General features: G+C 41.8%; 1 protein-coding gene across 1 annotated transcript in view; it reads left to right on the top strand.

Moving 5' to 3' along the window:
• FAM120B (family with sequence similarity 120B) overlaps window positions 1-27,378 on the top strand; it is a 111,960-nt gene that overhangs the window by 10,645 nt on the left and 73,937 nt on the right. The window contains exons 2-5 of the mRNA XM_018557049.1: window positions 4,137-4,317; window positions 8,780-8,881; window positions 20,696-20,868; window positions 25,993-26,085. Coding sequence (XP_018412551.1) covers window positions 4,137-4,317; window positions 8,780-8,881; window positions 20,696-20,868; window positions 25,993-26,085 — 549 coding nt within the window. The remainder of the gene's footprint in view (window positions 1-4,136; window positions 4,318-8,779; window positions 8,882-20,695; window positions 20,869-25,992; window positions 26,086-27,378) is intronic.

Here is a 27,378-nt window from a genome sequence, read left to right as displayed (position 1 = left end):
ATATATACACCGTTATATTTCCATGGGTCTTAAACCTGGGAGCTGCTTTTTTTATTTTTTATTCTCACTCCTGCAGGGCAGTGGATTTTTTTTAAATTAAACTGGAATTTGTGCTGACACTGTCCTTCCTTCTGGAGGGTGGCTACTTTTGTTCCCCGTGGTCCCTGTGTGTGCTGTAAAGTAGCCACCGATCCAAAACTCGTCACCATAATTTTTATCGAAATTATGGTCTATCACAAGAGCGAGCTTGGAGCAGTGGCTACGACACAACACCCACGGGGACCATGGGGAAGGAAAGTAGCCACCCTCCAGAAGGAAGGACAGTGTCGGCACCAATTCAGAGATGATTTGAGGATCTACAGCCGAGTGATACACTAATAAGGTCCAGTATTGTTAATAGTTAAAGTACTTGAATGCATTTTAGCATTTACATACTGTATTTAGAGTCATTTTAAGGTAAACCTATCTTCATAGAAATACAGTGGCTACCTTTGCTGACCATCCTATGAAAATGCTGGTTGACTGACTATCGTGCTGACCCACCAGCTTTAATACTTTTTGGAATACTAACCTGGAACAAGTATGTAAAATCTGGCGAGCTCTCAGGATAAAGGCATTTTTGCCCCCTGAGGTGATATTCCAAGCATCAGACCCAGAGTTCCGGGAAGTAAAGGGAGATGGATTCATCTGCCCTTAGTGAAAATGGCCACTGTGAGAAGAATAGGGAGGAAAAGAAAAACAAAGTATGCAAAGAATACAAAGCCAGCAATTATTTATAAATATCTGTTTGTAAATTGCCATTACTAAGCATTTCTAAAGGTGTCTTTGTTGTCATTTCCAAAATAACATCACTCCATTTCCAAAATATCATTTCCATTTCTCACCTTTTTTTGACAGGTTCTCTCTCATTCCCCTGTGCAACTACAAGGGAAGCCTTGAGTGTTCAAACCTAATGCACACTAATCTTAAGGTTGAAATTGTCCATTTTACTCAGTAAACAATGAATACATTCAACAGCTCTCCATCTCCCAGAAAATGGTGAAAATATATTGGCAGTTATGGAGAACAGTCCTAATTCAAATAAATTGAGAAATGAGAAGAGCCTCGGGCTATTTAGGAAGCATATGAAGTATTTTGTTCCACTGATCTGTCACGATGAACGTAGGTGTTTTTAAAATATGTCATACCTATCACTTTATAATTGGCAAAGAAGACGGCTTTCTGAAACTGTCAGGAGCAAAAGTCCTGTCACCCCCAGGAGGCTACTTTTCATGAAATAAGCTCATTATAAGGTATTATAGCATACAGGCTATTAATGCAGACATTTTGCTGACAGGGTAGACAGTTATCACATTTACTATTAGATACACATATACTGTTGTTTATTATTGATGCAAACATGTTGCTCCCTGCACAGAAAAACACATTTGTTCATAAGTGCATAGGATTAAAGTATAAGTGAAGTTATACCTTAAAAAGGCCCCCCATGTGTTTCTCATTACAATTACATATGTAACCTAACCACTGAAATATCAATTTCTCACACAATTCATCCCCACACAGCTACCTCCTCATGTCACTTCCACCTCCCTTTTAGATTGTAAACTCTCACGGGCAGGGCCCTCCTTAGCATCCTGTCTTGAATTGTATTGTAATGTCTTCCTTATATTGTAAAGCGCTGTGCAAACTGTTGGCGCTATATAAGTCCTGTATAATAATAATAATAAATGCAGACCTCCAGATCAGATATTTGTAGCTCCTCACTGCCTTGACCTCTTCAGGTCTGGACATAGTCCTTTCCTATTGGGAGCTGGTGGGCTATGGTGGAACATATGCGCTTTTTCTTATTGAGTGGTTAGCACTTCTGCCTTTCAGCACAGTGGTCCTTGGTTTGAAGCCAGGTTCAGCTAGGACACTACCTGTTCTCCCTGTGCTTTTGCAGGTGTCCTCTGGGTATGCTGGTTTCTTCTCACACATTAAAAACATGCTGGTAGGTTATTTGGCTCCTGTCTAAATTGTCCCTAGTATGCAAACATATGGGATAGGGACCTTGGATTGTAAGCTCCTTGAGGGCAGGGACTGATGTAAATGAATAGTGTGTATAGTGCTGTGTAAATTGATGGCACTATATACAGGTGGCCCTCGGTTTACAACGGTTCAATTTGCATTGATTCAAAATAGCACCCTTTTCTGGGAGTGTTGTAAATTGAAACCAAATATATAATGTATGTCAATGGGAAGTGAAGGAGTTTGGTTCCAGGCCTCCCTCAAAACAAGGAATGGTTCTAAATAGAAGCTGGTGTAAACTGAAACCCAGTAAATAATGTCAGTGAAAAGTGAGGGAGATAGGTTCCAAGCCGCTCTCAAAATTGTACATACCTGTAATGAAAAAAGAAAAAAAAACTTCAGTTCTACTCAAATGTAAATCTAGGGGCATTTCCGAGCATGTAAACTGTTCGATAATAAAGCAGGCAGATCCAGGTGCCTACCATGCAACTCAAACATGAACCAGGATTCTTGTGGTCTCATAGTAATCCACCGCTCCCATCACTTCCCTCTAGGTCAGAGAGTCCACCAGTGATGATTTGTGGCCAATAGGGAGGTGGGGGGGTATAGGAATGGGTAGGAAATAATGTGACCCCCAGAGTTCTGGCAAATGTTGTATTAATAGACTGATCCAGTTTTTTCCAAAATGGATGCACTGCATCCCAACGCCTGACTCCAGCCACTTCACTTTTTTTTAAATTATTATTATTATAGAAAGGGAAAGGGTTAGAGCTCCTGTAAGCTTTTGATTGCACTCTTAGATTGTAAGCCCTCACGGGCAGGGCCCTCCTTACCATTGTGTCTTGAATTGTATTGTAAGTATAATGTCTTCCCTATGTTGTAAAGCGCTGCGCAAACTGTTAGCGCTATATAAATCCTGTATAATAATAATAATCTGTGTCCCTATTAGGAAAATTCCTCTCATTCCTGTCAGAGCAGGATGTGATGGGAACTCTATTCAACAAGGATTTACACACATTTTTAATAAAGTGTGGAAGAGTAAGAACTTTTTATTGCGTGTCCTTGTGATAAACTGCACCCCCAGTTTCGTATACAGTTGTCACAGGGACAAGGAGTGTGCGAAAATGTCCCCAGTGGGGGCAAAAACAGAAATGAAAGCCTGATGGAAATGTAAATGTTCCCTACTTTATCCAAAAGTAAGGCTGGGCTCACACCTAGGCGTATCGAATATGCGCGTTTGTCGTTACCTGGCTGTATCCCAATGGACGCGCGTTTCTGAGGCTACCTGGCTGTATCCCAATGGATACACGCGGCAAATACGCCCCAAAGAAGCTCCTGTACTTCTTTGGGCGTAGTGCGTTTTGCAGCGCGTTCCTACGCGCTGTAAAACGCCCAGGTGGGAACCATGCCCATAGGCAATCATTGGTTTTCACATGTTGAGCGTTTTACAGAGAGTAGGAACGCGCAGTTTAACGCCCAGGTGTGAACCAGGCCTTAAACACAATTGTAAAATGTAAATACACTTGGCTACTAGGTGATGCATACGGTTATGTACAAATAATGAAAAAATTAGTTGTTATGTGCTATGAATGCATTTTATCTAAGATAAACGACCAGAGCTATGGTCGTCCTTAAACACGTTTACGCTGGAATTAAGAAAATTAAGGGGGGGATATGATTTTCATGTACAAGATGTTCAATGGTGACAGCAACATTGGCAACAAACTGTTTGAGATTAACTCCATTACAAAGAATAGAGGCCACCACCTAAAGTTGGTGGAGAAAAAATTCCAGCACAAGGGGCGAAGGGGGTTCTTTACAGTAAGATCGGTTAAGGTCGGGAACTCGCTGCCATCGGCAGTGATTTCAGCTAAGAGTGTAGATTTGTTCAAGAAACGTTTGGACAATTTCTTGAGGGACCGTAATATCCAGGGATACCAGTATCCCTAAGAATGAGATGATGCGTGGACCTATATGGGTTGGACTTGATGGACGTATGTCTTTATTCAACCCCAAATACTATGTAACTATGTAAGATTGGTTTGTTTGAGTAGCTGAAAAGTCTGGGGGTTTTTTTCACAGCGACATATATATTTCCTGGTATAACATTTTTCTTTTTGTTACTGTAGATTGCTTTAGAAGGACACTACAAAGGAGAGAATACCATGATCTGCAATGTACTGTGCATTGGTGAGAGTGATTGCAGTAATACTATTGAAGATGAGGATGACCCCCAAATACCTGCACAAGCTCTGATTTTTAAAACTGCTCGTCAGCATATTTATGCAGTTCTTCTTGGCACAGGCAACGGTAAGCTTTTAAAGTGGACTCCTTGTTATGCAACTTGGAAGTAGCAGCACTAAAATGTTATGTATTCAATTCTTTGGCGAGGGATATTACATTGAAAAGCATGGCCAATCAGTGCCAAGAAGGTGTCTGTCATGCATGAGGAAAAATAATTAAAGTGTATGCAAAGGCAAAACGTGTTCTGGTGACAACTGTCTAAGATGGGAATTCATCTCACTTCCTGTCAGGAAAGGAAATAAAGGGGGATCTCCCTAGCAGAACAAAGACAGCAAAAATAACCCGATAGGTCCCTTCCCTATTCTATCCAAAACAAAACCAAAAACGTTTTGACTCTACTTACAATTTCAGAAAGGGACAAACAGTCACATTTTACTTATTAACCCCTTCATGACTGAGGCCTTTTTTAAATTTTTTGTACCCATGTTATATTCCACATTTTCGGCCTGAAAATTACTTAAAACCCCCCAACATTATATATTTTCTGAATGCCAAGACCCTATAGAATAAAATGGTGGTAGTTGCAAATTTTTATGTTGCGCAATATTAGCGCTCCCTTCTTCGGGACGCAGAAGCGATCTGGCGACAGGTAAGTCGCCAGGATCGCTTCTGTTGTAAAGCCGACAGTCGGCTCTACAAGTTTAAACAGACTCCCGGCGGCAAAAGTCACCGGGAGTCTGTTTAAACAGCCCCGATGCTGGCGACGTACACTGTACGTCGTCAGTCACGAAGGGGTTAAAGTGCACGCTAGGTGGGAATCAGTGGCTCAGTGGGTTACCTTTGTAAAAACAATGTTACTATGCCCATTCAGCATTCAATGTCTCTTTAAAGCCCAACTAAACTTTCAGTTTAAATGAGTAAAATACTGTACATTCCAGGTGCATCGAAGCAATATATTTTTTAAAGTCTTACAGTTCCTTTTCTTTAGCAAGCAGCTACAGCCTGAGTAGAGGCTGTCCCCTGACAGCAGGCTGGAGAGAACAATCCTTGCTCTCTGTAGGAGAAGCAGTGGTATCTCTGCAGAGGTCCAAGTGTAGTACTGATCACTACAATGTTTGGATATTACAGGGAACGATCAACAAATATTTCCCATATTTCCTGATTGTCCTGCAGCTCTCCTCCCCACACCGCCCCGTTTGGCCTCCTGACAGCTTTCTCTTCCCCTCCGGGCATCGGGATCAGCTCTGCGTCCACTCCGATCCCCACTGCCTCTGCCGATACAGGTTAGGGAGAACAGCCTGGATCGGAAGTGACACAGACCGCAGCATGCAACCGATTCCCAGTGGGGAGGAGAGAGCTGCAGAGCTGATGCAGGGACAAGCGCAGAGGGGGGTTTAACGGAGCTCTCCTCACCGCTGGTCACCTCGCTGCTGGGAGCAGTGGGGATCGGAGGGGACACAGTGCCGATGAAACACTGCCCCCCAGCTCAGAGGAGAGAACTAGAGCAGGGGTAGCCAAACTCCGGCCCTCCGGCTGTGGTGAAACTACAAATCCCATGATGCATCTCTCTCTGGGAGTCATGTCTGTAGCTTTGAGAATCTTGCAATGCCACATGGGATTTGTAGTTCCATCGCAGCTGGAGGGCCGGAGTTTGGCTACCCCTGAACTAGAGGATCCACACCAACTAATTAGATAATGAGAATATACGAGAATGAGAATAACAATTATCATGATCAATTATTATCGATTCGTTGGTTACAGCCCTAAGCCTTAGTATTATTTTCAGTATCTCTTCTAGCCAGTAGTGACCTGCAAGATTAATACAGTTAGTTGGATGCATTGTGAGGACCTTACTGATAGTCATGGGAAATTGTTAAAATAATTGTCTTTTTTTTTTTTTTTTAAAGGTGCATTTCTTTGCACTTACATCAGTGTTTTCTTGTTATGTCTGTAGAAATGGGAAACCATTTTTACAGTGTTTTCAAAAGAACTGTTGAATTGTTAAATAAATCTTTCGCCCATGGAAAACGCTTATCTTTCATCAGTTTAACACAGCCGTCAATTCCTTACACTATATGTTGATCTTACTCTTGAGATTTATTTTCTTGTTAGACCCGGTAGTGGCATATACGGAGGTATTTTCATTCTATAGTTTAGAACAGTCATGTTTCCAGCAATTGTTGTAAACCTTTTATTCTTCTCTAATGTATGAGGAGTGGTGGTCTCAGCACTGAAGGTCCTGAAAACACTGACTTTACTTAAATATCACTTTACAAATATACCTAGTTAAAGCTGACCTTGTATGAAAATAGAAGGTCTGCTTTACTGGAAGTTCCCCACCCCCAAGCACAAAGAACGTGAAAAAAAGCCTTACAAATAAAAATTTTACAAAAAAAAAAAAAAGAGTATCTCGGCCCCTGCTTCGGATGCTTCCGGGAGGTATTGGTCACCATGCCTCATTGCTGCCTTACAGGAAAGTTTGATGCTCAAATGCGCTCATGTAATAGCCTTCTGGAAGACTAAGGAACTTGAGCCTCACCTATTTTTTCAGCCCCCTTGAAGGTCCTGTTCCATATTTTGACCTTACTATAGTTGAAATCTGAACAAGGATATATACACTGAGTGGCCAGATTATTATGACCTTAGCCAAACCTTTCATCCCACGGACCGCAGTGTCCATCACCTTCACATCAGTCCCCCACAAAAAAAATTTCCACGATCGCAGATCTATCACATTACGGATCTACAGCCGCATTCCTGCTCCCGTTCAGCCGACGAGTGACAGCCTGGCCAGCTGAACTCTCACTGCACCTGGCGGTGAGTGCCACGTTTACCAGCGGAATTCACTTGTCCCCACGGACCCCCCAGGCACAACAACTACCAAGGAACATCTATAAACTGCCTATTAACGATGTAGCCTGCTCACTATACCCACAAGGATCGGCGAAACTTACTGCTGAGCGATCTATACAGCCTTCACTCCACAACTGCGAGACCTCATCTTGTCCTCCAAAACAGTGAGTTTTCAGTCAAACATTGCTTTTAAAGTTTCTATCCCTACCACCCCAGAAAATTCCCAGGGTTGTAGCGCTTCTTTCCACCCTCCTTTTTCTCATATGTCTACAGGGCTCCTCCCCCTGAATAAGAAGCTTGCTCACCCCATACTGTTTTCGCATTTTTTTAAATTGTTGTAATATTAAAATCTGTTTTAAACATATCCTTTCCTCTTATACATTCCATATCAGTTGTGCGCTCGCCATTTTTACCGTTTTTATCCTGCGGTCATAAAAATCTGGCCACTCAGTGTAGATCCCCCCTTCCCACATGTGACACTGCTTAGGCCTGCCAACTGCCTGCTTGTGTCAGGTTGACAACTTTCCTTTGAAGAAATAATAGTCTGTCTTTTTCAGTCCCTAAAATTGAAAACAGGCCCCATTTGTACCAGCCAGGCCTTAGCTCAGCTACTCCTACAAATTAAGCATCCTCAGTGTGCTTGTAGATTATTATCCTTGTCCATGGCCAGCATAACACTGGATAAATGCTTGACATTTTTAGTACATAAAGTCCTGTTTCTTGTTCTATAAAATGTGTTTGGTCCTTCTCTAGGAAGCCACCACATGTTTCATTGTGCTAATTAATTCACTTAATTCTCTTTTTCTTTCATTGAAGTTTAGTGTTGAAACATTCCAGTGATGTCACTTTATTCATATTTTTACTACAACGAGTTATAAAGAACACTCATAAATTAAAGTTTGAGTTGTTTCTGCTCCAGTAATTATTCATTCTTTTTTTGTGACTTAATTTGCAAACCATTTTCAAATTACTCTTTTTTTGTTGCCATTTGAATGGACCACAAGGCACATGACAAGCGTCATGTCTTATTTTGGGGATGTTGCTGTGCATTGACAGCGCATTCACTATGAAAGGGCTGCCTTAATGCAACGCATCTAAATGTGTGTTCTCCCACACTGCAGCAGCCTGGAGAAATGTGAAGGGGGCCTTTATTTAATGAGTGGCCTTGCTGACCTATAAGCAGGCTCAGAAAGTGGGAGAGGTTGGGGTTAAGCTTGACTTTCACAGGAAATCTGAACATTTGCATTTCATTTCAGCTGCCTATACCCCTGCATGTCCAAATTGCATAAATGCACTAAACTAGCAAATGGATGTGAATTAGCCCCATAGGAACTAATGGGATTTCTAGGTAACATGCTCATTTGTGCTGTACAGTACGACAGGTGTGAACAGACCCTCAGGGTTTCACTTCCCCATAAGGCAGGAGTGTTGTTCCTGTGTGTGGTAAGAAAAGAACATTAATAACGGGGGATTACTACATCTTTGTTGGGTGGGTCATGGGCCCCCCTCTTAAAACCCTAGTGGCACAGGTCAGAGGGAACCTATTGTGGAGGGTGGATGTGTGACCGTATGTTCCTTTGGGTAGTATATTAGAAATGTTTGTTAAATATTATTTTGAAGCAATAGATGTAAAATGTCTGAAATGTACTGTTTTCTGGTTGTTGTTTGTTATTAGGCTCACCGGTTACTAGTCCTGTTGTTAAAGAGTGGTATGTCTACCCTGGAAACCTGCTGCAAACACCAGATCTTGTTCCAGCTGTTCCTCTACTCATTCCAGGTAACTTATTGTGCTGCTACTGCTGGAGCTAAAATGTTCTTTAATTTAAAGTTGCCTTTTTTTCTCAGGTTGTTTGGGATTCTAATACATTTTCTGCAATAATGCTAAAAAAAACTGAGCAACTATAGTTATTAAACTTCTTCTTCTACATTTATTGCAGATGACTTTCTAATGTGGAACCCTACATGAAAGTCTTATTTTTAATCATTGTCATGTACATATGCGCTTAGTAACTCAATCTAAATCAGAGGCTATAATAGATTATATTGAAGTTAACAGCCGTCTTTAACAAATATTACACACCACTGAGGCATTCAGCAGAGGAAGGCCTTAGTTTCTCACCTAGATAGATGTAATTACACAGACAAGAACAAAGGATATTGTTACACCCAGCCACTAGACTGAGAGGGGACTTTCAAAACACTATACCCTTCACATCAGTATGTTTAAAATCGATAACTTTTTATTTACATAAAAAAAATAGAGAATAAAAACAGTCCAATGTTAAAGTACATTGCTGGTCAACATCCATATAGAATTATATAATTATTCCCAAATGGGATATATCATAGTCAATGAGCTTGAGGTTAGACCAAGATGGTTGATGCACCGCAGGTTTCTCAATGCGTTTAACCAGAAATGGCTTCATAAAGCAGTATGTGTAGACCAGCAAGGACAGATGAAGGAGGGATGAACTCGATGAGATATAGTGCCACCGCCCTGGTAGATCAGACCTCTGCAAAGAGATCACTGCTTCCCTGTAGAGCATGATTGCAGTTGCCAGGCTTTTCTACTGAGGCCGTGGCTACTCTTTAAAGAAAACAAACTGTAAACTTTACACATAATTTTTGATGGTATTTAGATGATTTAAACTGAAAGTTAAATTTGGCTTTAAAGGACCATTACGGAGGTTGGAAGGACAGGGGTCAGAAACGATTAATAAGAAAGGAGCTAAAATAACTCCAGAGCAAAAACAATTTAAAAAAAGAAGCCATACTGCAAAAGAGGAGTTATTCTATAAGACAATGATTTCAATCTCTGGGGACCTATAATGACTGAAGAATCTTCAGCATTTGACACACTTCCGGTTGTGTCGGATTCTTATGCATTCACACTGTAGGTCCACCTGCCGAATGCTACATCACTGCTATATCCCTGCAGGGCTGTAGTGATTCAGCAACTGGCAGGTGGAACCAGAGCAGGCAGCCATGGACACAGGCATCCAATTCCCCAGAGTGTGTTGGATGCTGAAGATTCTTCCACTGGTGTAGCCATTTAAGAAAGCAAAGATTGGAGGCACTGCCTGACTGATTAGTAAGCATTATAAATCTTCCTTTGCTGAGTGTCTCATTTTAAAATTTTTGTTTTAGTGCAGAGGACTGACTGCTATCTACCGACATTAAGAACCAAAACCCAAAATAAAGAGGTGCTAGTTGTCAGAAATGATTATCTACAATTCATAGCTGTGTAAATAAATAAATAAGGCTGATGTGCTGATTGTGATGCTGTACAATTCAGGGACATTTAATGGTTCTGTCCATTTTGTTACTAATCTAAACTCCTCATCCTGAAACAGGGTGGTCAGCTCTGACCGGTGGATCACTTTTGAGGTCCAGTTCTTGTAATTCTGTACATTCTGAATACATTTAGGGCCAATTCATGCTGCTATGCTGTGCATTTATGTGTGTTATTTAACCCCCCCAAACGGCCTAAAGTACAAAAAAGAATGTAGTATTTCATGTAAAGTGAGTTGCAGTACCTGTATTACCACAACACAATAATGTAAATGGTTCTGTCCAAGTTTAGCCTTTTATGAACAACCAGCTACTCATAAGTCTCTACATGGCATTTCATGAAAAAGAGGGAACTGTTCAAGATGTCATATGGCATCGCGCTAAATTAATGTATTTGTTCATGCAGAAGCCCAAGTTTTCATTAGCTAATGCACAAGGAATAGTAAAGGTCTTTCATCACCTTGATTTCTACTAGTAAATTCATCCAATCCCTGATGTATTTATATACCCTGTAAAATAATCCATTTCAGACCTTAGTCAATCCTAATAACAGCATTATCTTTTCCTTGATGAAAAACACCTTCAACAACAAATGCCTGGAAAATATCTTTAAGGCCTTGTTCACACCAAGCGCGTTCCAGGAGCAGAGCAGTTACAGGCCGGATCAAAACTGCGTCCAATGTATTCTAATGGTATTTTGGGCTCTAGTTCACACCGCAGCGTTCAGTTCCAGAGCATGTAAAAAAACCTGCAGCAAGCCCTATTTTACCTGCCCTGGAACGCTCTGGAGCGCATGCAAACGCATCAAAAACACATGCAAACGCCTTGGAATGTATCAAAACCAAAAACGGCCCAGAACGCATCAAAAACGTGGCACAACCCACTGCACTGCGTGTGCAGAAACTCATGCAGATCTGGTCTGCATTTGGTGTGAACAAGCCCTTAAGCATATGTTGCCCCTAACATTGTTCTTCCCTATATGTGTGTGTGTGTGTGTGTGTGTTTATAGCCTGTTTAAGTTTTATGTGCTAGATTGCATTGAGATACCTGGTGATCCTGCAGGCCCTTATCTTTGCTGTTGCAAACTGATCAGGCCAAGCACAGAAGCAGATCCATGCTGGCAGGTCAGTTTGTGTATCAGTGCCTACCCTTTTTGGAGTTACAGGATCTGTGCCAATGCTTGTTGTGACTGTATCTCTGTGGTCTGTTTCATTGCCATGCCTCCTGCCCAGCTCTTCTTTTTTGCCCCAACTCACAACAGGAGCCTCACTGTCAAACTACAGAGAGAAACACCCTCTTGGAGCACAGCGCCACTGTAAAAGGACGGCTGCTCCTGCGCATGTACATGGTCCCATTTTCCGTGTATTCTGGAAACATGCACTTGTGTGCCTGCGCGCGCAATGAGACAAGCTCTAACAAGTGGGTCTATATAAACGAGCCGGACATATCCCTAGTTGCTGGGTGATCTTCAGCATGTTCCATGTGTTCCTGCCATTTTCTTTGAATCACTTGCTTTAATGTCCCTGACCCTGATTGCTGCCTGCCTCCTGACCGTAGCCTGTTTCCAAGACTTTGCCTCTGCCTCCTGTTTTAGTACTTCGCTGCACGGCTGGTTTTGACTCCTTGGCTTCCCTTGACTTCGCTCCTGTCTTCTGTTTCGGTACCTCGCTGCCCGCTCGGCCTGACCTCAGCTTCACCTGACCAAGCTCTTGATCCTGATTTTGGACTTCTATCCGTCACAGTGTCATTACCACCATTGGCACTCATGCTACTTGCTGTCACTCACCTTCTGTCCCCATGAGAGACATGAGCTGTAAACCTTGTTAACTACCGGTCTCCAACCAGGCATGGGACAGCCACCAGATGGAGAATGTACTTCCCCTGCTATGTGACATAAACTGCCCCCCAAAATATGTGTAATGCTCATATGGAAGGCTCTGCGGCCAGCAAAGACTTCCAAAAAAGGTTCTGAACATCTTCATTTTAATAAACCAAATGTGCTTGGGGTACAGAATCGATGTTTCCTTTATTGCTATGTGCTTTGGGTGTGCTGCATTCAGATATACTGTACGTTAAAGGAAGTTTTAATGAGAAAAGCATGGAGGCTGCTATAGTTGACATTTACTTTTTTTTTTTTAATTCTATTTGTCTGGTAGTCACACTGACCTAACTGCAGTACTTTGAGTCCGTGACCCTGAACAAGTATTTAGATAAATACTTTTTTTGATCTGCATAGTTGCTTCAATTCAATGGCTCAGAAACTGTTGTCACTGTAATACTAAGTGACGGGAAATCTCTCTAACGGAACCTTGGATAGCGGTAAAAACCCAACAAGGGTTCTAATTTTTCCACAGTACATCCAAAATGTAAAAAAAAACATTTTTTAGCTAGACATAAACTTTATGGAAAACCTTCCTGTCACATTTCCTTTCACTTTGGATAAATACCTTGCTTACATCTCTAGGAGTGCAGGATATTTAACTGGTCTATCCACCCAAGAGCCATGCCAGGGTTGTACGGCTGGGTCGTGAGTGAAACCCCTTGGCAGGGACAAAGGTACAGAGGGAAAATCCAAAAGCGTAGTCAAGTCCAAGTCTGGGTCGAGGCAGGCAGCGAGGTTCAGAAGCGAGGAGGCAAGCCGAAGGGTCGATAACGGGGGTTCAGGAAGCAACAGATTTACACACAGGAAGCTGGCGATCACACCATAGAGGTAGAATAACTCAGCAATAAGCCAAGGGTCTGTCTGGTTGAAATACACAGGGAACCCAAGGACCATCCCCTGGTTGCCGAGGCGACCAGGAGGCTTCACTAACCAGGAGCCAATAGCAGGGCTGACTGGGCGGATGGTGTGTGCTGGGTACCTCCCCCAACCTTAAGCACCTGAAAACACTAAGTAGCGCAGGCGCGTTACGCACGCACCCCCGTGCAGCCTGTGTACCGCGCGAGCGCAGCACATTCCGCACTAGCGGCCCCGGCGCCAGGAGTCCTGCCAGGAGGGGAACCCAGTGCCCTGCGCCACCGCTGGCAATCCTGGTAAGGAGCAGCACCCCCGGTTCCCTGACAAGCCAAGACTGGTGGGCTGTGTCAGCCCAACGCTTCTAATATGTTATGGATTCTCCAGCAGTGTTCGCCATGTTATAATTCCAGACTGTGTTCCTGTGCACTTGGGAATTTTGGATTTTGCCACCCAACTTTGGGTGTTCTAGCACCTTCTGTTGCATAAAATAAAATGAATGTCAAAATCCAGCCAATAAGGAGGGCTACAACAGATGTGCATACCGAGGAACTCAAGTGCAGATATCTCACCAACAGAGTCCACGAGACATATAAGGAACACTCGTGTGTTTTAGCTTTCCTACCAAAAACTGAAATATGGTAATCTGGGATAAAATGTGTTCTTACAAATATATCTAAATGTTTTGTGCAGGATTTTACACAGAGGAAAGCCTCCTTTTTCACATAGGAGTTAAGTCTGATTATGTAAATTGTCAAGAGAACTGCCTGGTCTAGCTTTCCGACCAATAACCCTAATCCCCTGAAAGTAGCACAGAAGTAAGTGGTCGGTATGTGTTTAATCACTCTAATAAACAAATACCTCTCTGTTTAAACTCACTGTTTGTTTTTGCCTTCATGGGTTGCAAGAAAAGAGACAGGTTCTTTGCTTGTTTTCCAAGTAGTACTTTTTTGCTTTTTTGACCTCCTCAAAGGTATAAGAGTTTGTACATTACACTGAGTATTATGTAAAAATGTGCACAAAAACCAAGATAATCCTTTCATTTGGAAGGCTGGTCGTCAATAGTTGAATTTCAACAATGCACAAATAGTACACTTTATGGATTCATTTATCCTTGTTGTTGGTTGATCTACTTATTCACTTAGTATATCTCTAATGGCTCCAAGGCTCAACTTGACATCTGTCTAATGTACTATGGCGGGTCACTGTGGAATGAAGAAACACTTTTAGAAGAGACACACTTCAGTCATGATGAATTGCTGCGCTGTTTAAATGTTACTGTCATTCCTTTAATTTAAAATATATGCACTGACCCTTATCACTGAACATTGACAATTACATTCTTTGTAATGTGCTTTGGCTTGTTCTAACCATGCATTGTTGACCTTCTGCTTTTAAGAAGTATTTAATTTTTGTGAAGTGAGAGGTAGTACATACTAACCTCGCTTTAGTACAAAGTACATTTTTGCACATACTATTATTAGGACTCTCTAGGATCATTTATCATGTTTTTTTGTATTTTGCATGTTTTTTAACAGTGCAAGGTTTAGTGCACAAGAAGTGTTTGATAATACAAGGTAGTAACTAATATGAGCCATAGAAAAATGAATGCTTGATTCTTTTTCTGTGCTAGATAGAGGCTAGAAACATTCTAATCTAGTGGAGGGAATGCCATGCAAATGGCATTTTTCCAGCTATACGCTGGGTTGAACATTTTAAACATTTAGCCCCATGAAGTCTTTTGTAGTCAAACGTTTTATTTTAATAGGACATTGTCACTATTTAAAGAAAAAAAAAGCCCTGTCTGCAAAGAAAAGAATCAGTACTTACCTGCCATGCTCCCCACTCCTCTGATCTTTGCTCTCTTAAAGGAGAACTAGGAGGTGAGTGATTTTCACTCAACCTCATAGTTCGAGCCGACGTGTGACAATGAGACTGTCCCTGCAGAGAGCCGTGACTGTCCCTCACGGCTCCCTCCAGAGATCCCCCCCCTCCCCGCTCCGATCCTCCAGCGCTGACTGGCGGAACGGATGGGGGAGGGGGCGGGTACAGCTGGCTCTGCCTCTAGATCTCGTCAGCTGGGTGGATCTCGTCAGTAATGTCAGGATCCGTCCCCGCTGCGTCGGTCTCAGTATACCGCGAGCTGTAGCTCATGGTATACTGAGCTTTGGGTGACGGGAGGACGCTAGTTTGTGTCCTCCCGTGACCCTTAGAAGAACTATGGGGAAAAACACTTACTCTATAGTTCTCCTTTAAAGAGCTAAGCATTCAACATTTTCCAGAGTTTCTGATGCCTGGTCCCCCCTCTGTGCCTTGTGGTTCCATCCGACGACCTCTACAGGACACAGTAGTGATGAAGAGACAGGCAGAGGGAACCACAGCCTGCAGCAGGGAGCCAGGCATTCAACACTACCTGAAGTGTGTCGGATGCAGAAGATTCTTTAGCAAGCTTAGATGTTCAAGAGAGCAAAGATTAGCAGTGTGGTGGAGAAGGGTACGTAGCCTTGTGTTAGACCTAAGTAGATTGATTTGAAGCTTAGACAAGGTTTTTCTCTTTGCTCCAGTGGGCCAACCAAAGGAGAGAATAAGCAGCGGGAAGGCCAGCCATTAAGTGAACCTGTTGCTTTGAGTTGAAAGTGAGGGAGAATCTAACCAATAGATTGTTTTACGGTTTGTATCCTCTTAGGGAGGTCTCCATTCACATCCTGTCCAGAAGACACAACAGGAAGTGATAGGAAATCACTCCAAAGTGAAATTCCCTCTCAGATGTTTGTTTCCTGAACATCTGTCTCTATGGCTAGATTCCCCCTCATCTTCTGCTCTGGTGACAACTCTAAAGTTTTTGATTTTCTCATTATTTTCTCTCCCACTGACAATAGTCACTACAGCAAATAGACAGTAATTCTCCCCAAAGGGAACACAGAGAGCAATAAAAAAAAACTTGACAGGCATTGTAATCCTTCCTTACGCTATTCAAACCTACAAAAAAAAGTTTTGTTTATTCATACATTTTTATTAAAGTTGATCTCTGGGCACAACACAGTAATGGGTGCCAATGGGCCATCTTAACAATGCTGCAGCTTTTGTAATAAAGGCTTATTTTGGGTGCTATAACAGTCCAGTATAATGTGAAGCTAACATTAAAGATCTGTGTATTTCTCTTCTGTCCAGCTGCTCCGAAGACCAGTCTCCAGGCCGCCCCCTTAACGTTCCTTCATCAGTTAGGTCAGGCATGGGTCTGACCAGCTGCACTTCCATGCATTTGCCTGATAATTGACGTCTCCTCCCTGCTGTTGCTTAGCAAGCTTAAGACGTTGAATAGGCTGGTGCTGCAAATCTCAGATAAAATAAATGTAATTACTGATGCTATGTGAATTACATACTATAGTTTTTGCTGCTGAACAATGGCAGGTGCATTCTCTCAGCACCACTGATTACCCCTGCATATAGAGCTCCTGGGCAACACGCAAGCCCCAAAGTGTACTGGGACATGTTGACCAGGAGCTGTCTTTCTAAGAAGAGCAAATAAAAAAAGGCATCACGGAAGGTGCATCTGAGGAGGTTACTTATGGTATATAGAAAATGTTTTATTATTTTAATCTTTAAAGCCATTAGAATGCTAGTCAACTGGCAGTTCAGCTTTAAATACCAGAAAGAAAAACTTGCCTGTAGAAAATGTAACCCTTGCAGTGGGGCTACCCCACACACTGCAAGGGTTACATTTTCTACTGCCCAGAGTTCTTCTTTAAAACTGGCCATACACCTCTAGTTTTTTCTTGTCCCCAGGCTGAATGAAATAAAACTGCTCATTTTCCCCATCCTCGCTAAGCATCATGGATGGAGTAATGTCAGCCAATGTTCGGGTACCTGAATGCAACTGCCAGTTCTGCTGCTTGAATACCATGTGCCAGAGTTCCAGGAAGTAAAGGAAGATAGGTTAATCTGCCCTTAGTAAAAATAGGCACTGTGAGAAGAATAGGGAGGAAAAGAAAAATAAGGTATGCAAAGAATACAAAGCCTGCAATTATCTAGAAGTATCTGTTTGTAGATTGCAATTAATAAACATTTCTATATGTGTCTTTATTGTCATTTTAACGATAAAGATAAAGAACCTCTTTACAGAAGAACTGCAGGTATTTTTTTTTTGTATTAACCCTTTGCAGTGGGGCAATTAAGTGCTTGTTTGTGTCTAGGTGCTAAAATATTAAAGATATACTCTTTTTATACTCACCCGGAGCTTCGAGCCGGCCAGCTGTCACAGCCCTCCCTCCAGCCTCCCTCCCCTTCCCTGCAGCATTGGAATCTTCCTCAGCGTCCTCACGTCTATGCACTGTGTATAGACAAAATGATTTACGGCACCTTAGACCGCTGCAGAGGAGGGGTAGAGACCTTTAAAATTACTTTACAACCCTCGCAAGACAAAAGTCTTGTGATTGTGTAAAGTGTATGGCCACCTTAAGAAGAAGGCAGCTCGGAGCTTCAGGTGAGTATAACTTTTTTTTAAACCTAGACACAAATGAACACTTAAGCCTTGCTGTGCGGGGATAGCCCCACTGCAAGGGTTAATAAAAACATTTCCTGGAGTTCTATTTTTTAATCTCTGGTGACCAAGCTGTGGCCCGGGGGCCATATGCAGACCTTTTGTACCTATTCTGTGGCCCTCGGGACCCCTGCAGGCAGTGGCCTATTTAGAGTTTACTTAGCCCAGTTACGTAAATATATATTCTTTTGAGTTGTTTCTAGCCTTCAGTCTCTGACAGCTTTCTATAGCTTTTAGTGAATATTATGTGCCCTTTGGCGATATCAGGAGGCCCCCAGTGTCAAGCAAGTTGACCACCAAAGATTCACCTTGAGGCTTGATCCCCGCAAGGACTAGACAGCATGAGCTCTACAGCAAAACAAGTATAAACCATTCTATTAGTATCTATTAACTGTCTTATTTGTTAGCACAAATTGTCTTCTAGGGCAGGAAGTGACCAGCTTGCATAGTCTGGGAATAAATCTCTTTTTTATAAATGCTTGACGTCCACTGTCCTAGGGTCATTGTCAACAATGCTGCTTCATTTCTTTTCCTGAGTGATATGTTTTATTCACCGTGAGTACAAAGCCTTGTACCTTCTGAAATGTACTTTGCATTCCTGAGAAGCACGAGCCTTGCACAAGTTCACAGTTATCACTGGGCAGACGTTCGGCCCGAGCCTGCCCCGTGAATGAACACCTATATTTAACCTGTCTTAAAAGTAGGGTCAGTTTGCTAGCAGGTATGATGTTCTATTGTTAGGAAAGCCTTCGACAAAGGTGACATACTTTGGTCTAAGATGCAATAGAAATGTTTGTATATCTTTCCCTCCTGTCTGTCAGTGCTTGACAGCACCTGCCAAGCTACAGAGATGATAATTTGTAGGTAAAATTAGGGCATTAGTCAGTAAAACAGCAGCAAATGGTTTCATAGAATGACTTTTTTTAACCATGTAAATGTTATAGAAAATAATTGGCCGTAAAGGGGGGAGATAAGGAAGATAGGTTTTGCCCTTTGGTTTTAATCATGCTGATTTCAGGGTAATAAGATGCGGTCACAATTGAACATGAATTCTTAAAGCTGAACCCCAGGGAGATATAAAGGGCACAAAAATAATGCAACTCTGTATTCAATAATACATCATTAAATCATCATGCAAACCGTAAGTGTTCACATGGTATCAGCCTGTTGCAGTCTTTTGTATAGCCTATGCAGCAAAGTTTAGAGACAGGTCAGGAGAAGCAACACAGGTGTGCTGCAGTGCAAGAACCATGATAGGAGGAGAAATCAGAGTGACACAGAGATGGGTTTACTAGCATGCTGCTCCTCCCATCACTGTCTAGTCACAGGGTGAGGGTGGAGACTAAATGTGCCCATACACCTGCTGATTATCGTACGATAATCGCGGGTGATCCCGCAATTGTATGATAATCGGCAGGTGTATGGGCAGCGTGCGACCGCATCTACTGTACGATTGCACGACTTTCGTCTTCCTAACACGCTGGAAAACCTGCCGAAAATCGTACGATTTCCGGTGGGTTGGTAGCGTGCTCGGAAGACGAAAGGCGCACGAGCCTGTCCAAGATGGGCAGGTCGAACGAAATTTTAATGACCTTAAAACCATCGCACAACGAATGTCGTGCGATGGTTGAAGGTGTATGGCCAGCTTTATAAGGAGAAGTGAAATTGCTGCACAGCATGGGCAGGATGTGCAGACGGCAGCACAGGTCACTGCAGCGCAGCACATCACGCTGCTGTGCGGAGACCTTGAATAGAGTATACACTTTGTACACTCTCAATAAAGTTAAAGTGTGATGCGCTATGCTTAAACAACGCACAGTAAACTCAGTATTTTGGTGTGAGGGCTAGTGTGATTGAACCCTTTACTTCCCTCCTAACTACAGGGCTCTGCTAAATGATTCCGTTGTGCACGCTCAAGGAATAGTAGTGTCAGCTCAAAACTAATGCATGGGACCTTCATATTGCCGTGTGTTATTTTCCTATTTTTAACAGTCTAATTTTGTTATCCTTTCATTGCGTTGATCTGAATTAACTGCATGAATATGATTATCACATAGATTTCTTAATTCTGAATCTATTATAAGATAAAATAAACTTGTGTAAAATAATTGGTAGGGTTTTGGTAGTAGACAGTAGTGCGGGTTGTTAGCATTGGGTCAAGCAAAACTGCAACTCTACGCTTTCAGGTGATCTCTCACCTCTAATTTCCAGGTCCTAAAGGTCTCTGCATCCACATTGGAGTAGGCAGGCACCGTGCATATTGGGAGTTGTAGTGTTAGGTGAGCAGTGCACATGGTCAAAATATACACACACTGCTCATAACTAAAAAAAACAAAAGTTTGGGAACACTGCTTCTGTGGATAGTGCAGGAAGAAGAATTATAATTAACAAGGACTATCGGAGGTAACCGGATTTAAATCCACGTGAAAGGGTCCTTTGACTGGTGTGTACCTAAAATAAACCTATATGTTTGTATTTTTTATGCTAGAGTGACTACGCCTATTTATGTTTTAAGGACTCAAATACAGTCTATCTAATTGATTGTGATTAGATTGCAAAATATTGCCTTAAGCAGTGACTGATCCATCTAAGACTCTCTGCACAATGTTACCAACAACTATGTATCTGGAAGGTCTACATAAACCATTTATTTTGTTTACTGACAATCAGGTAGACCCTTGCATATACATGCATAATATTTGGTATATCTAAAAAATATTGCTCAACTGATTGTAATAAGTGTGACCAGCATAGCTCTTGCATAAGTCTTGCATGTTTTTGCACAATTTTTGTTTATAAAAATTGTGGAACAAAGGATCCAATAAAGAGATTATATAGCCTCTGTTATAAGGTAGAGAACTAGTGGTACAGGCGTTTAATCATGGTTGAGAAATTTGAGAGCAATCCAGTATGTCTAGGAGTACCCGTGGCTTGATTTTGGTATAGAAACTAGGTGAACATTGAAAATGCATCTATGTACCAATATGGACTATACTAATAAATTAACTTTTCCTCTTTATGTGTAGGTGGAACACCAACTGCCAGGAGCCTCTGGCTATCTGAAGATCCTGACATTCAAAGAAGACGTTTCTATACATGCATGGCATGTTTCCATGTAGAAAGATGGACAGAGGAGCTTAGAGGCCTGGAGACCCACCTTGCTGCTACCTGCTGTCTACTGATCTATCTTGCAGTGCAGGTATTAGGATTACATTTCCTGCTAATAATCACAGGGGATTTGATGTAGTGTCTGTGTTACTATTAGCATTGTATGATTGGTAGATTGCAGACTTGGAGAATTCCCAGGAGCCAAGTAAGCAATCTGCCTGAAAGCTGGATTTTAGGCATACCGCTAAATGCATTTAATCATCACAATTATGACAAATCACGGCTTGAACTATCTTGCTTTGCATGTAATGAGTCTATCTCATATATTAGTTTCACCTTTTAAGTTGCATTAGTGAAATAAAGGAACTTTTGCACGATATTCTAATTATTCGAGTTTCACCTGTATATGTGAGATGTGTTACCTGCCAAAGGATTTGTATTTCTGTCCATTCAATCCTAAAATGTACACTTTTCTGTCTGACAGATTAGCCAACCTGGGTGCCTGATTTTCTCTACTGTAACAAAGTAGGACAGCTAGGTCTTGTCCTTGCACCCAAGCTGTGATTTGACAGTGAAGGAGAAGCAGTAGGCTGAGGAGCTTTCTCTATCTCAGATGATCTCTCTATGACTCTGCTTTCCTTCTATCATCATTTACCTTGTTAGCAGATGAGCACTGTAGTACAATGGATTGGCCCTTTATCCTGCCCCTTACTCTCCCTGCTGTACAGAGGATTGCAAGAGGCTGATACCAGCTCAATTTTAGGAACTTACACTAGTTGCTTTTAAAATAACACTAAATTCAGGAGTTAAATCAATACAATTAATTCACATGCCTTAACTATTAACAAAAATGTAACTTATTTACAGGGCTTGAAAAATTTTAGGGTGCCTCACCAGTCAGTCAGTCAAAAATGTCACCAGTCAGCATTACCGGACTATAGCCTTGCAATTAAAGTTAACATTTTTTAGCGACACAGATTTTTTTTTTGGAGGTATATAATCACCACTGGGGGGTTTATTTTTTACTATATAATGAAAAAAGTACCGTAAACTTCGAAAACAAAAATGTTTTCCCTACGTTATATTGAAAAACATTTATTCTTATCCATATTTTTGGTAAAATATAAAAGATGAGGTCACATCGGGTAAATAGACACCAAACATTTCAAGCCTTAAAATTGCACGCGCCCGCAAAATTGCAAAAAAACGACCACACAGAAAATTGTCCATAGGTGACACTTTAAACGCTTTTACTGCTCATCAGTTTAGTGTTAGCAGTGATTAATGGCCCTAAAATTATTGCTTTCACTCCGATGTTCGCGGTAATATGTAACGTGCGGCACAATAGGCACAATCGTCGTTTTCTTTATGGAGACATCAGGGTTCTCCAAGACCCCTAATGTCACCTAGGGACCCCCAGAGAAGCTGATGAAGCAGAGATCTGCTTCATTAGCTTCTGAAGCTGGACAGTGACAGCAGAATGTGGAAGTGATGTAACATACATCACGTCCTGCATTCGGGGACTGGAGAGGAGATCAGAGGGAAATTGTGTACCGAACTCCCTTTGATCTCCTTTCACAGAGCCGTGCCGGTCCCGGCTGCATCGGGCACAGCAGGTCTTGGGACCGGCAACGGCAGTGACAGCTGCTGCTAATACAAGCGGTCGGGCGTCTCTAGAGACGCCCAATTGCTTGAATGTAAAGCTCCCGGCCGGCCGTTTAATTACAATGGCCGGCCAGGAAGCTACTCGTCCGGCTCCGCCGTCCTCTCGTCACAGACAAGTGGACGAGCGGATTTTTCAAGCCCTGCTTATTTATCATCTCTGAATTGGTGCTGACACTGTCCTTTCTTCTGGAGGGTGGCTGCTTTTGTTCCCCATGGTCCATGTGTGTGTTGTAAAGTAGCTAATCCTCCAAGCTCACTCCATTGATGAACTTCAATACAAATTAGTGAACTAAACATGAAATTTTAGTTCACCATGAGAGTGAGCTTGGAGCAGTGGACACACAGGGACCATGGGGAACAAAACTAGCCACCCTCCAGAAGGAAAGACAGTGCCAGCACCAATTCAGAAATTATATGAGGATCTCCAGCTGAGTGATACACAAATAAGATACATTTTTGTTCATAGTTAAGGTACTTAAATGCATTTTTAAGATTTTACTCCTGAGTTTGGTGTCACTTTAAATAGTTGCACTGTCCATACAAACACCCCCGCACTCCCACCTCCAGGTGAGGTTGTCTACCCAAAGAGACAGGGAAATCAAGGCTGTTATTATCATGACGCCTAGCAATGCAGAAAATCTAGTCTAAGTCCTACGGCATTCTGTTATATTATGAGAAATGTAATCAAAAGCAATTTGCAAAGGTTGTCCAGGACCATGGGGAACAACAAAGGTAGCCACCCTCGAGATGTAAGGGCAGTGTCAGCACTTATTCAGAGATGGTTTGAGGATCTACAGCTGAGTGATACAGAAATAAATTCCATTTTTGCTTGAATTGCTTGAATGCATTTTAAAGATTTAATTCTCAAGTTTAGTGTCACTTTAATAATTAGAGTTGACAACGTAATTTTATATATTGTTTCTATCGTCAATGAAAGCAAATGTTCACTGGCTCATAGGAGCATGTTCATAAAGATAAATATGAATAGTTCACTCATCATTGGCCACACGTTTGATTTAGTATCACCTGCTACCCTGCCTACCATTGTAAATACCAATTCGTTCAATGCTCCTTTTACATTTGTCCAAAACTAAAAAAAAGTTTTGGCTGAAGTTCCACATAAAACTGATATCTGTCAACTGTGGGCTTATAATCACTCTGTCATGTAGTTTTTCTTTTTAAATGAATCATTACTGTTAATATAAAAAGATGGTCAAAGATCCTGTGATATACTTTGGATAATTTCTTAACACAGCTAGTAAAAAAAATGTCTTTTATTTGTTATTTACACTTTGAAGTAATTCAAAGTTCCATCATTTGTGCTTGTGGAGCTGTGTGTGCTTGGGCAGTGAGTCTATATCATGCCCATCTCTGTACTGCACAGTGATGGTCCAATGGGCAAAAAAATATGTTAAACTCAACCAACAGACTTCCTATATCAGAGGATGTTTTTCAGTAGAAGATTGTTGTTTTAGCTCAGTTACAAGATAATAGGCATTTAAACTCTATTGAAGTGTATGCAAATCCTAACAATGAACTCTTATTTGCTCCCTTTTGGTCTTTAAAGGAGAACTATGAGGTGAATGAAAATCACTCAGCCTCATAGTTTGAGCCGACGTGTAACAATTAAACTGTCACACGTCGGCTCAATAGATCGGGAAGTGAGCGGACACATACCGTCGCTTGCTCACTTCTCGATCCTGTCCCTGCAGAGAGCCGTGACTGTCACTCACGGCTCCCTGCAGGGATTCCCCCCCCCCGCTCCGATCCTCCAGTGCTGACTGGAGGAACAGACGGGGGAGGGGGAGGGGGAGGGTACAGCTGGCTCTGCCTCTAGATAGGCAGAGCCAGCTGTCACTCACGCAGACGCGTGGATCTCGACAGTAATGTCGGGATCCATCCCGGCTGCAGCAGTCTCAGTATAACGCGAACTGTAGCTAGTTTATGTCCTCCCTTGACCCTGAGGAGAACTATGGGGGAAAATACCCCCATAGTTCTCCTTTACATATACTATTTAAAATGTTTTGTCATATCTGTTTAATAAGTGCAAAAATACCTCCTAAAGTATATATAAACCTTAACTAAGAACTTCTCTCATTTACACCTTTTTGGTCTGTTAAATATACTATTTTAAGCCCTTTTGTTATATCTAGTTGATAAGTAAAAAAAAAAAAACCTGTTTATCCTGCCAGAAATCGTGTGAGCTGATAACATTCTGTTCTCTCTGCCTCTACTGTTCCCAGTTCTCTCTGGTCTACAGAACTCCTTCCTTATGTTATGGAAAAGTGGAGAGGGGGAGTTTTGTAGCCCTGTCACAGTGTGACCACACTGCTCCTCCATAGATTCAGTATAATGAGTGACCCTAGGACAGGAAGCGTGTAACTGCCATGATCAGCAGGTGAAAATAGAGAAAAAACAACCTGAAAAAGACATGAATGCTGTCACCACATCTAAGGACTAGCTAGCTGCAATATACTGTATTATATTTTTGTTCTTGGGGATAGATACGCATTAGCTTCGCCATGTAGCTGTCCTCATTTTAAACAGTAGAGCGTGTGAGAGAATTTCTTCTCAACTCCAAAGTTAAATCTTAAGAATGCATTCAAGTACCTTACCTATCAACAAACATTTGTGCATTACTCGGGTGTAAATCCAGCACTAAATCTGACAAAAAATGTATCTTATTTGTGCATCACTCAGCTGTACATCTTCAAATTATCTCTGAATTGGTGCTGGCACTGTCCTTCCCTCTGGAGGGTGGGCTACTTTTGTTCCCCATGGTCCCTGTGTGTTGTAAAGTAGTCACCTCTCCAAGCTCTCTTATTTGATGGACTACAAATTAGTAAACTAAACGTGAGATTGTAGTCAATCACAGGAGTGATCTTGGATCTGTGGCTACTTTACAGCACACACAGGGGCCATGGGGTACAAAAGTAGCCACCCTCCAGAAGGAAGGACAGTGTCAGCACCAATTCAGAGATGATTTGAGAATCTACAACCGAGTGATACACAAATAAGATACATTTTTGTTAATAGTTAAGGTAGTTGAATGCATTTTAAAAATGTAACTCCTGAGTTTAGTGTCACTTTAAAGAAGTCTGAACTTTTTTCATCATGTTACCTGACAACAATGTCTTTAATATACAGAAAAAGACAAACAAATGCAGCTGTGAGTAGACTGTCTGGCTGTGGTGGGCATATTAGCAGGAGCCTCTGGCTGCAACATGAAGACTGTAGGTTTTTGTCTCCTTTATCTCAAATTCTCTAACCAACACACAGTGAGAATTTAAGTACCCTCAAGCTATGAATTTATTGTGATTACCAGGACGTCTATCTGGCACCTATTTACAAAGCAAACAGCAATTGTAATGTGTTCGTTTTGGCTCACAGCAGTGTCTCTGTTTTTTATAGGTACAAAATCCATGTTTTAGTGGTGCAGATATGTTTATAGAGGGTGCAGTATTTGTTTAGGATGCTCTTTTTTTTTTCTACACACTGAATAGTGCTGGTTTTTCTTTTTCATGGTTTCTTTTTTTTTTTTTTTTATCAGGTAGAAAGTCTGAGTCTGACAGACATGGAAGCCTTTCTGGCCCAAGCGTTATGCCTTCCAGGAAAATCTTCATCTCAGCTGAATAGATTGCAGGTAAAGACAACTACACTAATGTCTACTTTTTATTACCCTTCTGTTGACCTCACATCCACCATCAAAGAGAAATTACATTTTTGGCTGCGCTGATAGATGACATTTTTGCAGAAGGAAGCAGATAAGAGTCAATTGCACATTTACATCCATTAAATACACAGAATATTTTGATGAATGCATGTTTCCTCTAACAAATAAATGAAGTAGATAAGTTAGCATTACACCTAAGGCAGAAGGTAAGATAGATAGAGTGGGGAAGAGTTAAAGTTTTCCACAGGTTTTTATTTATGACTGTGACCCTACTGGGGAGTTGGGCCTTCCAACTCCTGTCTCCGTCTCACCTGTACAAAAAAAAAAAGGCTTTCGGGTGTCACCGGAACAGAAATGCGCAAACAGCAATAAAAGTATTGTCAGAAGTTCGAGGGGAATTAGAGGGGAATTCCTTTCATCACACTATTAAAAACATGCTACGGTTTTTGACTGTGTTGACATTGGTAGAGTTATTCCTGTCCTGGCAGTAAGCGAGGGAAAAGCTCCTTTTTGGGGATACAGATGTCAATAAAAACCGGAAAGAGGTGGTAACCCTTGTTGTTTTTATCCAAAAATAAGTGAAACATTTTGTCCAGCATTGGAATTTAAAGTGGCAGAATGTTTTTGTTTGTTATAGATTAGAGTAGGGAAGGGTAAACCATCTATCAGGTTATATCTTGCTGCCTGTTTCCTGCTGGGGAGATTTCCCTTCATTCCCTGTCCTGGGGATGCTGCAGGAAATATGAGGAAATCTCTCCATAGTGAGGGGAATTCCCATTGTGGGGAGTTGATACAGCAACAGGTATCACAATTACAATACACTTTGTGTGATAACAAGCAATTCACATGGATGACATTGCTCACTTACTCTTGGGGTTCACCACCCCTGTACTATCTATTATTGCCTGTAAAGCTCAAACCATTCACAGAATTTGCAAGTAGCAGGTCATTTACTGTATATCAGCCCTTAGGTACTCCATTACACATATGCAGTAAGGCTGCATAACAAGTGAGGAATATGTTTGTTTTTTTATTCTTAAGTGTTTTACTACTACATCATCCTGCCCTGTGCCAGCAGCGTACTGGTGATCCGGACCACTGCTCTCACACAGATCACATCTGGATCTCCAGCAATCCGACACGCTTCCTGCACTCTGTTTCAACACAAGTAATAGCCCTAAAATTATTGATTTACCTCTGACACGTGTGAGGTTACCTAATATGTGTTGCATAATATGCGTTTTTATGCACGTGCATCCACAC

This window comes from Nanorana parkeri, unplaced genomic scaffold (assembly GCF_000935625.1).
Source record: "Nanorana parkeri isolate BGI_ZX_2015 unplaced genomic scaffold, ASM93562v1 scaffold264, whole genome shotgun sequence".
Taxonomy (NCBI): domain Eukaryota; kingdom Metazoa; phylum Chordata; class Amphibia; order Anura; family Dicroglossidae; genus Nanorana; species Nanorana parkeri.
Note: the sequence above shows the minus strand (reverse complement) of the source record. Positions and strands in the feature narration are given on the sequence as shown.